Source organism: Culex pipiens, chromosome 3 (assembly GCF_016801865.2).
Source record: "Culex pipiens pallens isolate TS chromosome 3, TS_CPP_V2, whole genome shotgun sequence".
Classification (NCBI taxonomy): Eukaryota; Metazoa; Arthropoda; class Insecta; order Diptera; family Culicidae; genus Culex; species Culex pipiens.
This window is the reverse complement of record NC_068939.1, coordinates 57650781-57665889: the sequence shown is the minus strand read 5'-3', so window position 1 is coordinate 57665889 and position 15109 is coordinate 57650781. Positions and strand designations below refer to the sequence as shown.

The 15109-nt window shown below is 45.0% G+C and overlaps 2 protein-coding genes across 3 annotated transcripts in view; both read right to left on the bottom strand.

The window, feature by feature from the left end:
- LOC120416057 (potassium voltage-gated channel protein Shal) overlaps positions 1-15109 on the bottom strand; it is a 406813-nt gene that overhangs the window by 335199 nt on the left and 56505 nt on the right. The window lies entirely within an intron of this gene.
- On the bottom strand, positions 213-5600 carry LOC120416040 (uncharacterized). The gene has a single exon (XM_039577696.1). The coding sequence runs from the start codon at positions 5598-5600 to the stop codon at positions 213-215; it is 5388 nt and encodes a 1795-aa protein (XP_039433630.1).

Here is a 15109-nt window from a genome sequence, read left to right as displayed (position 1 = left end):
GGGACCCTTGATTGACGGTTTGTTGGAGAGATACGGACCTCAAAGCGAGAAGGACAACAGCGAACAGGTGTAGGGGAACATGGGCATCAACGCTGGCAAAAAAGAAATGGGATTACTTTTTGCTCAAGTACAAAATACATAAAACTTAACTGGTGTGCGGGAGTGCACATCTGCACCCCCGCAGGCGCGTAAAGCACCTCGATGGAGAATGATTAGTTCTCAGCTTGTGTGTTTGGGAAGTTGTCTGCTATGGGAAGGATGCAGATCTTGGAGATTCCTCTCTCGTAGACTCCGTCCTTCGTTCTGATGACCGCAACGCGCACGTTGCCATCGCTCCCAGTGCGAATGTCGGTCACTCGCCCTAGGTGCCACATCTGTGGCGGCAGGTTCTCCTCTTTCAGCAGCACCATCATTCCGCAGGACAGGTTGTTGCGCTGTCTCGTCCATCGCGTTCGGTTGTGGAGGTCCGACAGGTACTGCGTCGACCACTTCCGCCAGATCTGCTGCACAAAGTCCTGCGTTCTCTGCCACGCTGACAGCCTGTTCTCTGGGACTTCCGCCAGGTCTGGTTCTGCCACCGCTGCCAGTGGTCTTTGGACCAGAAAGTGACCAGGGGTGAGGACGTCGAGATCGTTCGGGTCACTGCTGAGGGGTGTCAGGGGGCGAGAGTTCAGGCATGCTTCGATCTGCACCAACACAGTCACGAACTCGTCGTGCTGCAACACTCGCAAGCCAATCGTCTTCTTGAAGTGCGTCTTGAACGACTTCACCGCTGCTTCCCACAATCCACCGAAGTTTGGGGATCTTGGCGGAATGAATTTGAACTCGATGCTCTCCTTCGCCGCATCTCTCACCACTGCTTCGTGGAACTGTTGATCGCAGAACAGCTTCGCCAGGTCGTCCAGTTCTCTCTTCGCTCCCACGAACGTCTTCGCGTTGTCGCACATGATCAGCTGCGGCTTTCCTCGCCGCGCGGTGAATCGCTTCAGCGCCGCCAGGAATGCTTGTGTGGTGAGGTCGGTCACAACCTCGAGATGTACTGCCTTCGTGACCAAGCACACGAACACAGCTACAAAGCATCGGACAGGTCTCGCCTTCCGACCGGGGTACGACAGCTGAAACGGTCCGCAGTAATCCACACCCGTTTTCAGGAACGGTGGAGCTGGATTTACGCGTTCTTGGGGTAGATCGGCCATGAGCTGATCTTGCACCTTGGGCTTGTTTCGGAAACACGGTACACACTCGAAGATGACTTGCCTCGCTGCGCGCCGGACGCTCAGCGGCCAGAACCGCTCGCGCACACTAGAAATCAGCAGCTGCAGTCCAGCGTGGAAGTACTTGTGGTGGTAGTGCTGTAGAATTAGTTTAGTTAGCGGCTGGTGGTTGTCCAAAATCATCGGATGCTTCCTCCCAGCTGAAACTGCAGCGTTTCGTAGCCGGCCGCCAACCAGTATTACGCCCTCCATGAGCCTTGGATTGAGCGCGTTCAACTTCGAAGTCTCGTCAACTTCTCCCTTCTTTTCCAGATCTGCGAGCTCATGCGGGAAGCATTCCTTCTGCGCCAGCTTCACCAGATCCAGCAGTGCCGCTTCGTGCTCGGCGTGCGTGATGTACCCGCTCTTTTGGCACTCACGGTTGGCAGGTTGAGCGTTGTGAGCGAATCTGCGGCAGAGTGCGGTGACTCGAATCAGCTCAAACAACGACGAATATCGCGTGAACAGCTGCTCCGGCTGAAGAATCTGGACAGTGCAAGCGTACGACGCTCTCTGCTCCAGCAGTGCAGCTTCCAACTCCTCCTGCGTGGGATTTCTCGTCTGCGGCCACTTGTCTGGACTTAAACACAGCCATGTGGGTCCAATCCACCACAGCGATGCGTACGCGAGCAATGCTGGGATCATGCCTCGAGACAGCAGATCCGCCGGGTTTTCCACACCGGGTACGTGGTGCCAGACACAACCTTTGCTCAGGTGCTGCATCTCCGACACGCGGTTTGCCACAAATGGATTCCAGCGAGATGGTGCGGACGCCAGCCAACTCATTACGACCATCGAATCCGTCCACAGATGGATCTCGATGTCGACCGGAAACAGAGGGCGTATCTTCTGCAGCAAGTGGCACATCAGCAGTCCTGACGAGCACTCCAGTCGCGGTATCGTCTCCTCCTTGGTTCGTCGCTTCAAGTCGGTCATCGGCGCCACCTTAGTCTTCGACGTCAGCAGGTTGACCGACACGCCACCGTTGCTCCAGGTGCTGCGCGTGTAAAAACACGCTCCGTACGCCTCAAGCGACGCATCGCAAAATCCGTGCAGCTCAAGCTTGACACACTGCAGGCTAAAACCGACCCAACGTGGCACAGCGATGTTGTCAAAGCTCATCATGTTTCGTCGAAACTCCTCCCAAATGTGCACAAGATTTTCTGGCAACGGCTCTTTCCAATCGACTCCTTTCTTCCACAGCTTCTGGAGAAAGATCTTGGCGATCACAACGACTGGTCCGACCAGTCCAACGGGATCGAAAATGCGTGCTGTGTCTGACAGCACCGTCTGTTTCGTGAATACCGTAGCGGCATTCCACGTCGGCGTTTTGAACTTGAACTCATCGCTGCTCGAGTCCCACAGCAGACCCAGTGTCTTCACAGCGGCAGTCGACGAATCCAACTCTTTCGCACCTCCTTCGTCCCGTAGCTCCTCGGGGATGGCTTCCAGCACAGCGTTGTCGCTGCTTCGCCACTTCCTGAGCAGGAACCCGGCCGCCATCAGCCGCTCGCTGGTCTCTCCAACCAGCTTCTGCGCTTCCTCGATCGAATCGGCTCCCGAGAGCATATCGTCGACATAAAAGTCATGCTTGATGGTCTTCGCCGCCAGCGGATGTGTGGTTTCCACCTCTTCTCCGACCGTGCGCAAGCATTTCGTGGCCAGATAGGGCGCCGACGCCGTTCCGTACGTCACCGTAGTGAGCTTGAAGGTTCGCACAGGCTCGCTCGGCGAGTCCCTCCACAAGATCCGCTGCAGATCCTGGTCATCTGGGTGAACGTTCACCATGCGGTACATTTTTGCGACGTCTGCCACGACGGCGATCTTCCGCAAACGAAAGCGAAGAATGATGGTCAGCAAATCATCCTGGACCACCGGTCCTACCATCAAAGCATCGTTCAGCGAGACCCCAGACGAAGTAGCACATGAGGCGTCGAAGACTACTCTCAGTTTGGTGGTCGCACTGTCTGGTCTCAGCACAGCATGGTGAGGTAAATAGTACGCTTGCTTCTCCTCCATGTCTTCTTTCACCTCCTCCATGTGTCTCATCTCCAGGTACTCGTGAATGAAGTCAGAATACTGCTTCATCAGTTCTGGATTAGCGGTGAGCCGCCTTTCCAGCCCGTAGAACCGCTTCATCGCGATCGATCTCGACTCGCCTAGACTCTGCAGGATCGTCTGCTTCTTCGGCAGTCTGACGACGAACCGACCGGTCTCGTCGCGCACGGTGTTCGCCCTGAACAGGTCCTCGCAGGCGCTCTCCTCGAGCGAATGTGTACTCGGCGTCTGACACGACTCCAACTCCCAGAACTTGGCCAGCAAATCGTTGATCTCCGCCAACGCTTCTGCTTCTGCTGAGTTCTGGTTCGCTACGACCCGTGGTAGCTTCGCCGCTACTCCGTTGACAACGCCAGACACCACCCAGCCGAGCTCGGTGTTCTGGATCGTCGGGTTTGCTTCTCCAAGCTTCATCTTACCATCGGACAACAGGTCATAGTAATGCTCTGCTCCAATGATCATGTCCACAGGTCCAGGACGGTAGAAGTGCGGATCCGCCAGCTTCACGTCCTCTGGAATGCTCAGCTGCTCGGCATCGATGTTGTTGAACGGCAGATTCGCCGTGACCTTCGCCAAAACATGAAACCTCATCGATGCTGCGAACTCCGAAATCGCCGAAGAACGAGCGCAAACAGTAGCGGTCACCGCAAAGGTGGAAGTGGATTCTGCAACGCCGATTCCTTTCACCCGCAGGTAGTCGGACTGCGGCTTGCATTTCAGCTTGCGCGCGAACTCCTTGGTCATCAGGTTTCGCTGGGAGCCACTGTCAAGCAGTGCTCGAGCGAACAGGGTGTGACCTCGCGAATCACAAATCCGTACAACAGCCGTGGACAGCAACACTTCTCGAACCTCCTCCGTACGACTTGGAACAAGGGACGACGACAGGTTGCACGCTGCTGTGTGGCCTGTGGCGAGCTGTGAGCTTTGTGGTTGTGAGCTTTGCGAGCCTGGTGTCTGTGTAGGGTTTTGTGTAGATTGAGTGGGTGTGTGACGGGTTTGGCTTTGTATCTTCTGTTGTGGGTAGTGTGTGGATGGTGTGTTCCCTGAATGAGGTCGCGACGCGTTCGGGCCTGCAGCGGCAGCGTTCGACCTTTGGCCAAAGTTCTCGTGAAGAAGCGTGTGATGTTTCCGCTTGCACATCGAACAAAATCCTCTCGTACACTTTTCCACGACGTGACCAGGCTGCAAACAGTTGAAACACAGCATATTCCTCCTGGCAACCGCGACACGCTCTGCACAGCTCATCTTCTTGACCGCTAAACACTGGAACACGTTGTGCTGAGGTCCGTTGCAAAAATAGCAACCGCTTGGCTCAGCAGACGCAGCGTGACTTGACGCGTACTTCGGCGGGCGACGCTCGTTCCTCGTAGCTTTCTTCATGGAATCGATCGTCTGCAGCACTCCACATTGCTCCCGCAGAAACTCCAGCAGCGTCTCGTACTTCACGAACTCCTTGGACTTCTTGTTGTGTTCCTCCCAGTGGCGCAATGTTGCGGCGTCCAACTTGCTAGTGACAACGTGAGCGAGCAGGATGGACCAATCCTCAGTCTTCACCCCGAGCTTGTTGATCATCTGCAGGTTCTTGTCCACCACGCTCAGCAGATGGTTCAACGCCTCAAAGCACTCGTCTCGTACGGGCTCAACAGCAAAGATGGCATCGAGATGGCTCTTCAGGATCAGCTTCATGTTTCCGTAGCGATTCTCCAGTACACCCCACGCCACCTGGTAGTTTGTGTCCGACACGCGCACTGTGCTGATCTCAGCAAGCGCTTCTCCAAACAGTGAAGACTGAAGATAAGTAAACTTATCGAAATCTGAAAGGTTTTCACTGTTATGGATCAGTGACTTGAAGGAATCCCGAAAAGTAATCCACTCGGTGATGTTTCCTCCAAACGACGGCAGCTTGATTTCGGGCAGCTTCACGCGCGAAACAGTCGATTTCGCCTGAGCAGGTGCCGCTTGCGTGGGTGCTTCATCCTTCCGCTTTGCCAGCAACCTCGCCTTCAACTCACAGTACAAGTTCTCGAACTCCCATAACGCCTTAGTGTGCTCCTCTACATCCTGTGTTTTCTCCTTTCCGGCAGCATCAACCCCGAACACATCAGTGAGGACGTCGATCTTGCGCCGCACGACGTAGAACTTCGCCAACGCATCATCCAGCATGTTCAGCCGCACGTCGACCTGAGCTTCGTCCTCGCCATCCTTGAAGCCATCAACGAATTTCTTCGTCATCTCCAGCGTACTACGAAGCTGCCTCTCCTGCATCTGGTGCTCCCGCAACGTAGTCATCGCGATGCACTTCTTGGACTACAATTGACACCTGAAAACCCGACGCGCGCGACCTCTCGAAGACAGATGACAGAGAACAAGACCAACCCACTAAGCCAGGGACCCCAGAACCGTCAATCACAGGGAGAATTTCACCACACTCAAGAACCCAAGCTCAATAAAAATCGCATCAACTTCAGTTCAAACCAGTTTAATTGTGGATCACCACAGCTCAATAAAAGAAAATCACTTTTAATTGCAATGGCTGGCAGCGCATGCATCAGCTCCAAGCCACAGACCACTTCTACTTCCCTTTGTTCAGCAAATCCGTCTGCAGCTCGAAGTTCCGTCCGTCCAATCGTCGACTCCAACTGCAACAGCCACCGTAGCAGCAACAACACCAACCGCCGAACCGCAACCGCCGCCGAATCCTCCAAATCCAACAGCACCTTCTTCAGCGCCAACTGCAGCTCGTCAACGGTCAACTCTGGGTTGTTGAACTCCAGCCAGCGGTCGTTGAACTCGTCGCAGTCGTTCACCTTCGCACAGCAATGGCCAACACTGCTGCACTGCACAAATTTCTCCGGAACTGATCCACCGGTCGAGTGATCCGGTTCGAAGGACCAAAATGTACAGAACCGGATGGGGCCGGATCACTCTGGAGAGTTCCGGAGGAAATCAAACACGGCGGGCTACTTAAAACGCAAATTTTTATTTGCCACTCGCACACGGAACGAACTACTTCCAACGGACTTTTATTGGGATCTGACTATAACAAAAACTACATGTAACATACATGGATCAGATCGGTGCATCTTCGCGCCACCGATCGCAGTAAGCTGGGAGGGTTAATTTGGTGAGAGTGGGACCACAGAGAAAATAAAATTAGAGAGAAAGAGCGACTTCAGAACTGCCACCTAAACAGGCGAGAATTAGTACTGCGCGGGGTAGCACCAGCCGCGCGTACCACAGTACATCATTAGTCGTCTCATTTGCTTACCTCTACCAATTCTTTACATGGAAATTAACCGATTTCAAATGTTATGGCCGCAAATGAAAGGTAAGGGTGGCTATTTTTTGATTCCGATCTGTAAAACTAGTTCTGGTGAGGTTCTGGGCACTGCGGCAATCGATTTAACAGGCGGGTTGCTTCCGGTTGCATTTGATTTGAAGAGAAGGTTTTTCAATCCACCAGGGGCTTATTCGGGGGCAACAGTTTCGGTAATCCGGAACTTCCGGTAAGTTTCATATTTGCAGTGTTTAGCATGAAAAACAAACTTAGACCAATCTTTCAAGTGTGCGCTCTTTTTGAGGAGGGTGCGCAAACCGAAGAAGAGCGCAACTCGGGGGAGCGTTATTTCGGGGTTTGTGCGCAAATCGAAGGAGCGTTATTGCAGGGGTTTGGCGTAAAATAGGATTTTGTTATTAAATTTTATTTTGCAATTAAACGAAACATTTATATAAGGGGTCATCCACAAAACATTGATAATGAGCCATCCTCAAATCTGGGTATCCAAGAACTCCCGGATGTCATGGCCTAGATAGCTACCTGATCAACGGAGGTCTCGACGGAGGTCTATATGGGTGAATTAACCATCGGTATACACTCAACCCCCGATGGTTGGTCACTTTTTCGTTTGACACTTTTTTAGTTTGTACCCCGTTGGTTGGTCAAAATCAAACTAAAAAGTGACGAACTGGCACTTTTTACACGGCGCTCACGCACACTATCAAAACACACGTTTGGTAGTGTGCGTGAACTCCGTGTAAAAGGGGTGTCAAACTAAAAAGCGACCCCGTTCGTCTGACAACAGTTGGTGTCAAACCATCGGGGTTTTAGTGTAGCTTCAGTGAACAACGATGGATACACTGGGGTACGTTGGATTGTTATAAGTCTTCTAAGAACTCCTTGAAGTTATGATCTGGATATCAACCAGATCAACGGAGGTCTATATGGGTGAATTAACCATCGGTATAGCTTCAGGTTGCTTCAGTGAACCACGATGGATTATTATGGGTCCTCCAGGAACTGATGATCCAAGGCTGTATATCATAGGTACTCACGATCTTGCTTTGCATTAGTGTGAGTGCATGACTCCGTGCCACTAAAACCAAAACAATAACAAACGAACAATGGACCGTGCCAGGAAAAGCAAAACATAAACAATGTCAGTGGCAGTGGAGTGAGAGAGTCAGAGATAACGATTTTGACAGCCGCACTACTACACACTCGCGAGTACCTTAGGTAGAAAGCCATGCTGATGATCTACCTAATCAACGGGGGTCTATAAGGGTGTATTAACCATTATAACTATAATCTTTTGTAGACTAAAAAAAGTTTTTAATTCAAACCTGATCATAACTTAAAACTTTGCCAATGGTTGGTATTCAGAAAATTTTGCGAAAACATTCACAGCACTTGTGTATAGACAGACACCATTTTGTATGAAGAATATGAGGCAATAGTGCACAATAACTATTTTGGCCATAAAAAACATCAATGGACAAGGTTTCATACAAATCTGAAAATGCAATCAAAAGTCGATTTGCAATAACGAAAGGAATTAAATACTTTGTTGAATCCAAATTAACGCCTCATTTTTCTGTTTGTTTGTTGTTGTGCAGGTTTGGTTTCAAATATTTCGTTTGATATGTTTCACACTAGCGTGAGGAAGGTGGGGCAATAATATGGACGTTTTGAAAAATACGTCATTTGTGGACACCCCCTGACCAAATTTAGAACAAATTTCTGAGGATGGTGGGGCAGTTGCCCCATGTTGCCCCACCCTGTGCACGCTAGTGATGTTTCAATTGGGTCCAAAGATGAAGCTTACATTTGTGATCTTATTGTTCACAACGATAAAGCTTATTTTTCTGAGTACAATGACACTTTGTACGACCGAGAAGGATTTAAAATCGATTTTAAATCAATTTAAAAAAAATCACAGCTCGTTCTAAGCGGACCTTAGTTGATTCATCAAAAAAATGTTGTCCTGTCCTATTTTTTGCATTTAAATGAAAAAAAAAAATGATCAAAAATGGGTTTTAATCTGTTTTTTACCGTTTAACATACCAATTGACTCAGGGCTTTAGGACCCTATTGTCTATATGGGTGAATTGATCATCGGTGTGGCTTCAGGTAGCTTCAGTGGACAACGATGGATACGTTGGGGTACGTTGTTATCGATCATCCAAGAATTCCAGGAAGTGATGACTTGATGATCTACCTGATCAACGCGAAACTATATGGGTATATCAACCATCGGTATCGCTTCAAGAAGCTTCAGTGGACCATGATGGACACTTTGCACCATGCTGGATTTTTATGGGTTTCCCAGGAACTCTCGGAAGTCAGGTAAATCATCAGGTCATAACTCCCGGGAGTTCCTGGAGGACCCATAATAATCCAACATGGCGAAGGGTATCCATCGTGGTTCACTAAAGCTATCTGAAGCTATACCGATGGTTAATTCACCCACATAGACCTCCGTCGAGACCTCCGTTGATCAGGTAGCTATCTAGGCCATGACATCCGGGAGTTCTTGGATACCCAGATTTGAGGATGGCCCATTATCAGTGTTTTGTGGATGACCCCTTATAAAAATGTTTCGTTTGATTGCAAAATAAAATTTAATAACAAAATCCTATTTTACGCCAAACCCCTGCAATAACGCTCCTTCGATTTGCGCACAAACCCCGAAATAACGCTCCCCCGAGTTGCGCTCTTCTTCGGTTTGCGCACCCTCCTCAAAAAGAGCGCACACTTGAAAGATTGGTCTAAGTTTGTTTTTCATGCTAAACACTGAAAATATGAAACTTACCGGAAGTTCCGGATTACCGAAACTGTTGCCCCCGAATAAGCCCCTGGTGGATTGAAAAACCTTCTCCTCAAATCAAATGCAACCGGAAGCAACCCACCGGTAAAATCGATTGCCGCAGTGCCCAGAACCCTCACCAGAACTAGTTTTACAGATCGGAATCAAAAATTAGCCACCCTTACCTTTCATTTGCGGCCATAACATTTGAAATCGGTTAATTTCCATTTTTTGAGCGATTTCCTTCAACGTTTGACATTTCCAAATGTTGATCCAGCAAACAAAACAGCGCGCTGCTGACAGACCGCGGATGAACTTTTCTTTTGTTCTACAAGGGGAATTGGGGGTAAAACGGTCAAATTGGCAAACATTGATGTTTTAAAATTTGGCCATTCTAGTGCATTTGAAAGGTCAAATTTGATGTAACAATGCCTAATTTACTGTAAAAATGAATTACATCGCATCAAAGTAGCGATATTTACGAAAACATAATTATTTTTTAATTAAACCGAATGACAAAATGATCATTTAACCCCAATGCACCCCCGAATCTTTTTTCGCGGTGTTCATTCGCTCGCGCCAACTCGCGATCTCCGGGCGGTGAACTTTTCGCCCAATTTTGTCGCCGGCACTTTTCAATGAGAAGATCAATATTTTTTTGCCATTGCCAAAGCGGACGGTCAAACTTTCTGAGCGATTTTCTCTAAACGCCAAGTCATCAAAATTTTGAGTCGATTTGATCCAAGCAGCGTTGAGCTATCGTGGCACCCGTTTTTTGAAACTGCTAACTTCAAATAGCTACACCCAAAGTAAAAGACCCAGCAGAGAGTACTTTCGAAAATAAACGAGAGGAAACAACTATTTGGCGAGTGTATAGACCTCTCTCGTATTCATTCGTTCATTGAAACAGTTCATCCACGGACAAATGACCGCCACTTTGTCATCGAATAATGGTGGCCGATACGGCAAAAGCGCGGTTCAATATGCCAAAGGTATTGGGTTTGCGTCTCGGTATCGAAGGGTGAACTTTTTGGAAAGTGAACCCATGAGTAAAGTACTCTCGATGATTTTGGAATTTATCTTCTCCGTCCGTTCACAGTATCATTTTACTAACGAACCATGCTCTTTATCCTCTCTTAAATAACTTACGTCCTTCTCAAATGCCATTCACGAGCGCCATTGGCTCCATATACACAAAAATGTCTTAAATAATCATGTCAAAAATGTTTCATTAAAATCAGAGAAGGTCGAGTAAATAAGTACCTGAAAAATTCCTGATTTGGGATGGAACTGCTCTTAAAATTTCTAGCAACATTTTTGTTGAAAAAAAAAAAATGACTTTTGAAGTCCAGCCAGTGTAAAACCTAGGGAAACCCCTATTCAGTAAAAGTGGCATAGAGTCGGTTGTGCTTCTTCTAGAAAAGAAATGAATGTCAAAAATAAGTAACAAAAAAAAAACATAGCAAATTATGCTCCACGTGGGAGGGATGAAATATTCAGAAATTGAAATAATTACATTAGCTTCATAATTTCACGAGCTACCATTTGTTGTTGCGGTGGGTCTGGGAAAAAAGTGGTGTGGGAGGAGATGGTGGGGTCACGGACTTGTAATGAGTACCTCCAACACTGCTTCTGCTGCTGGAATTTCTGGCAACATCTTCTTCCACTGCACAGTGCTGAGAAGAGATGTTGTCGAGGGATGCCACGCTGCCCCGCAGAATGAAACGAAGGTTCGACATTTTCCAAGAAGCCCTCCCTCAACCCCTCAGAGCGGGAGGGGGGGGCTGGAGGTTTCGCTTTGATGAAATGAGTCAGGATGGAAATAGCTGCGCTGGCCACACTGCCACTGCTGGCCGGGGAACGCACACGCTGGAGCATATTTTTCATATTTCATTAGCAACCCAGGAATTCGGCGCCACTTGGGAGGAACTTGTTTTCCCGACATTTTCCCAACCCCTCCTCCTCTCAACGGTTGCGTAAGGCCGATGGTCGCGAGAAATTTGTTCCATTTTGGCTGTACGCTTTTGATAAACACTGGCCACAAACTGCCGAGCAAATTATTCAAATGGGCCGAGCTATTTTAATGAAATTATTCACGACGACGACATTGTGGCCGGACTGAAGGAGTGGGGCCAATTTTTCATCAAGTTACAGGGTTTTGTTTTGTTTTTCATTTTGTTGTTGTTGGAAATGGACCAAACTCTTGAAATATTCAATGTCACCACAATTAAAGTTGATTCGAACAAGAAAATTGCATTAAATTTTACACGTTCTAATTTAATTGCTTGTAACTTTTCACACAACTTTGGCTCAAGCAATAATGAAATATTTATCTTTAATCATTCGTGAACATCACGGCGTAAGGGTGCGTGACACGTTACAGTTTCTTGCTTGGGAGCTCCACACCGTACCGTAGAGAGCAACATTTTCCCAACAGGCAAATTATCTAAAATATACTCCTCGCGAAACAGCGCCAACTTCTCTGTATGGGTGCGCTAACATGAGCACACTGTGTGTCTGTGTGAGTGAGTGTGTTATTTTTAAACATGCTCACTCACAAACACACACACACACACGTACTAATTTAGTAAACTCCAAAGACCCCTTGCGAGAAGGGAAAACGCGGTGGAAAATGTAACGAGCCATTTCCCTGTAATTTTGCGCTCGCACAACACACCGACACACACACACAGAGTTGAACCTGTCTCTTCCGGAGCCTTCTGAAAGTGGTGGAAAGTGTGTGTTGTTGCTGCTGGTTGTTGCTTGGGTTGGTTTAGGTGGCCACGCGGTCGAGGAAATACCCCCGCTGATGATGTTCCTCCGGATGGCAGCAGGGTTCTAGTTCTATCCGCGCTGACACTGAACGCTTGGTAATCCACAGTGGGTCTAAAGGCTCTTAATTTTACACCAAATTCGAAATTAATTCAAAGAAAAAACTCCTGGCAACCCAGCGTTTGTTATGTACTTTTGTGGACAAATATTTCATAATCACGTGCATTTTCATATTTTCCACATTTTTTTTACCCTCCTTTTTAAAAATTGTGCAATGATAGATTAAAGTATTTGAAACATTTGAGTACCAGCAACCAGCGATAGAACAATCTTCATCAAAAGAAAATCTTTTCAAGCTTATCAAGAGAAAGAATCTGAAGGGAACACTCTTCACTCACGCACGAGAAATCGCCAAAAGGAAGCTGCAAAAATCATCACCGGCGGAACATCGATTTCACTACTACACTTGCAGGCGTAATGACACACGTTCAAAAATGACCTGTCACTGATTGTAAATGAACAATGGTTGTAAACAAAACAAAATAAATCAATTTAAGTGGTGCTAACAATGAGAACCACAAAAAAAAATCTCCTGCTGATTGATTTTTTCGAAAAATTCGGGAGCGATTTTTGAGAAGTCATTGACGATCTTGAATGAACGTTATAACAACTATCAAAATTGGCTGATATTTCTATCAAAGTTTGAATATGACCACAACAAAACCCTTTTGATAATTCTATTGATATGATTTGTTTCTGCGAATTTGTAAAAAATGGACCAACTTCAGTATTATCATTAGTACTTCTAATGTTGAGCATTTTCTCTAAGAATGGTTTTCAAATACTTGTTTAATAAACAATGATTATCTATGTGTTTATGATAACTTTTTACGATCATGTTTGTGATTATTATATTTTGTAAAATTTAAATTATTCTATATTTTTTAATTTTTTTCTCAAATTAGAAAAAAAGTAATACAAACGCGAAAGATTAATCAAATTAAAAATCAAAACAGATATAAGCAATAATAACAATAAAAGTCGATAAAAATAAAGCATTCAATTCCAAACAAATTCTAAACACAAAAAAATAAAAAGTAAGGCAGCGCTATGAAATCAATCAAACTTTTAATATATTTTAAATGCAGTTGTCCTTTTCGGTTGTTTTCAAACAGAGGTCAGCTTAAATAAATCCATGTTTATAAGGGTGACCATAAAAAAAAGATTTCAGGGATACACCCTGATTCGGTTCCTTAAGCAAAAATAAGTAACTGTGCAAATTTTTGAGCGATATCGGTTAAGGATCGTATTAAAGTAAGTATTTTTACCTAAAGAATCGAACCAGAAGGTATCTCTTAAGATTTTCCAAAGTTTCAAGTTTTTCTCGTACCTCTAATGTTTTATTTTCAAACTAAGCAACGCAATCTTTTTGAACTCCAAAGCGTAACCTTTTTCCTTTTAATTTTTTTTTCCTAAGAGCATAAAACTAGGGAAAAATCATTAAAGCATGTTTTGTTAAAGTTTTTATAAAGGTTTAAATAATCAGGTTTGTAACAATATGTTTTCGGAAAAAGGCAATGGCTAGTTTTAATTAAAAAAAAAAACCCAAATAAATCAAAAAACAAAACACATTATTGCTTTAAAAATAAATGTGGATGAAAATCTTATTCAATTAATGAATCACATCGAATAACATTCATTTTTGTATTTTTAATGTTAAAAAAGCATTTTATGCTTTCTACACATTTTGAATTTTGGAACCATAAAAAATAGTTGCAATACTTCAAGAAAAATAATATAAGCTTGAATTTATAAATATTTTAGAAATAAAAAAATCACAGTTGCATGACCATGACATATTATAAAGCATTTTGTGATAATTTTTGCTTCAAAAGTATGATATTTGGATTTAAATTTGAAATGTCCGCAAATATTTTCATTTATATTACTTGTTAGATCTATATTCAAATGATTTTATAAAAGGAGCAGGTTGTTATGTTAAACATAACCATTAGGCAAAAAAAAGGTAAGTTGAAATAGATCGGTAAACCATCTGTCAAAATGAACTACATTACCGAACTTCAATATGTTTTTAACGAATTTGGTAATTTTCAATATGAAAAAAAAATCGATTTTTGGTCATATTTTGAGTTTCTATGTAAAATTATTATAAAAGCCCAAAATATGGCCAAAAATTGAGCAATTCTGAGAATCAGTGGGCAAAATGACATGGAATAGCATAGATTAGGAATTTTTTTTTTTGAAAATTAGACATTTTCAAATGAAGATTTTTCGAGTTTAAAGAAAAATACCACTAAGATTTCTTCAGCGTTTATAGTGCTAAATTGTCTCTATCGATTGCAACCTAGCACTTAAAATTTGGCCTGCGCTTTTTTGAGATATTTGAGTTTTAAATTTGCATCTTTTTTACCTTAAAATGGTTTTAACTTTTGATTGAGTCCAAATTGACTTGAAAAAATATTTGATTTTTAGAGTTCTAAAAGTTATTTGAACATCATTTTTTTCAAAACTCATCCCTGAATTGCTACGTTCAAAAAACCTATTTACGGAAGTTTGCTCAGATGCCTTATCTAAATTTTGTCATCGTAGATTGCGAGATTTTTTTTGTGTATTCGACAAAGTTGCTTGGATTGGCAAGTTCAACTACTTTCTAGAAGACAAAAAAATTCCAAAATTAGTCCTGAAAGGTTAGATTTTCAAAAATGCCCTAATCGTGAATCACACTAATTTTGAACGAAACCAATAGTTTACTTTTGCCATTTGCAACAACTCTTCTAAAAGACACCAAAGCTCCAAAAGTTCACAATTTTTCGGAAAATCAATTTTCCACTTAATTTTGCGATCTGGATAACTTTGCACTTCTGTAGAAAAGTCGCTGAAATTCCATGGATTGATGTACTTATCCAACATACATCTTCTTAA

Coding starts and splice junctions, on each gene's coding strand:
- LOC120416040 (XM_039577696.1), bottom strand. CDS start 5,600: ATGACTACGTTGCGGGAGCACCAGATGCAGGAGAGGCAGCTTCGTAGT.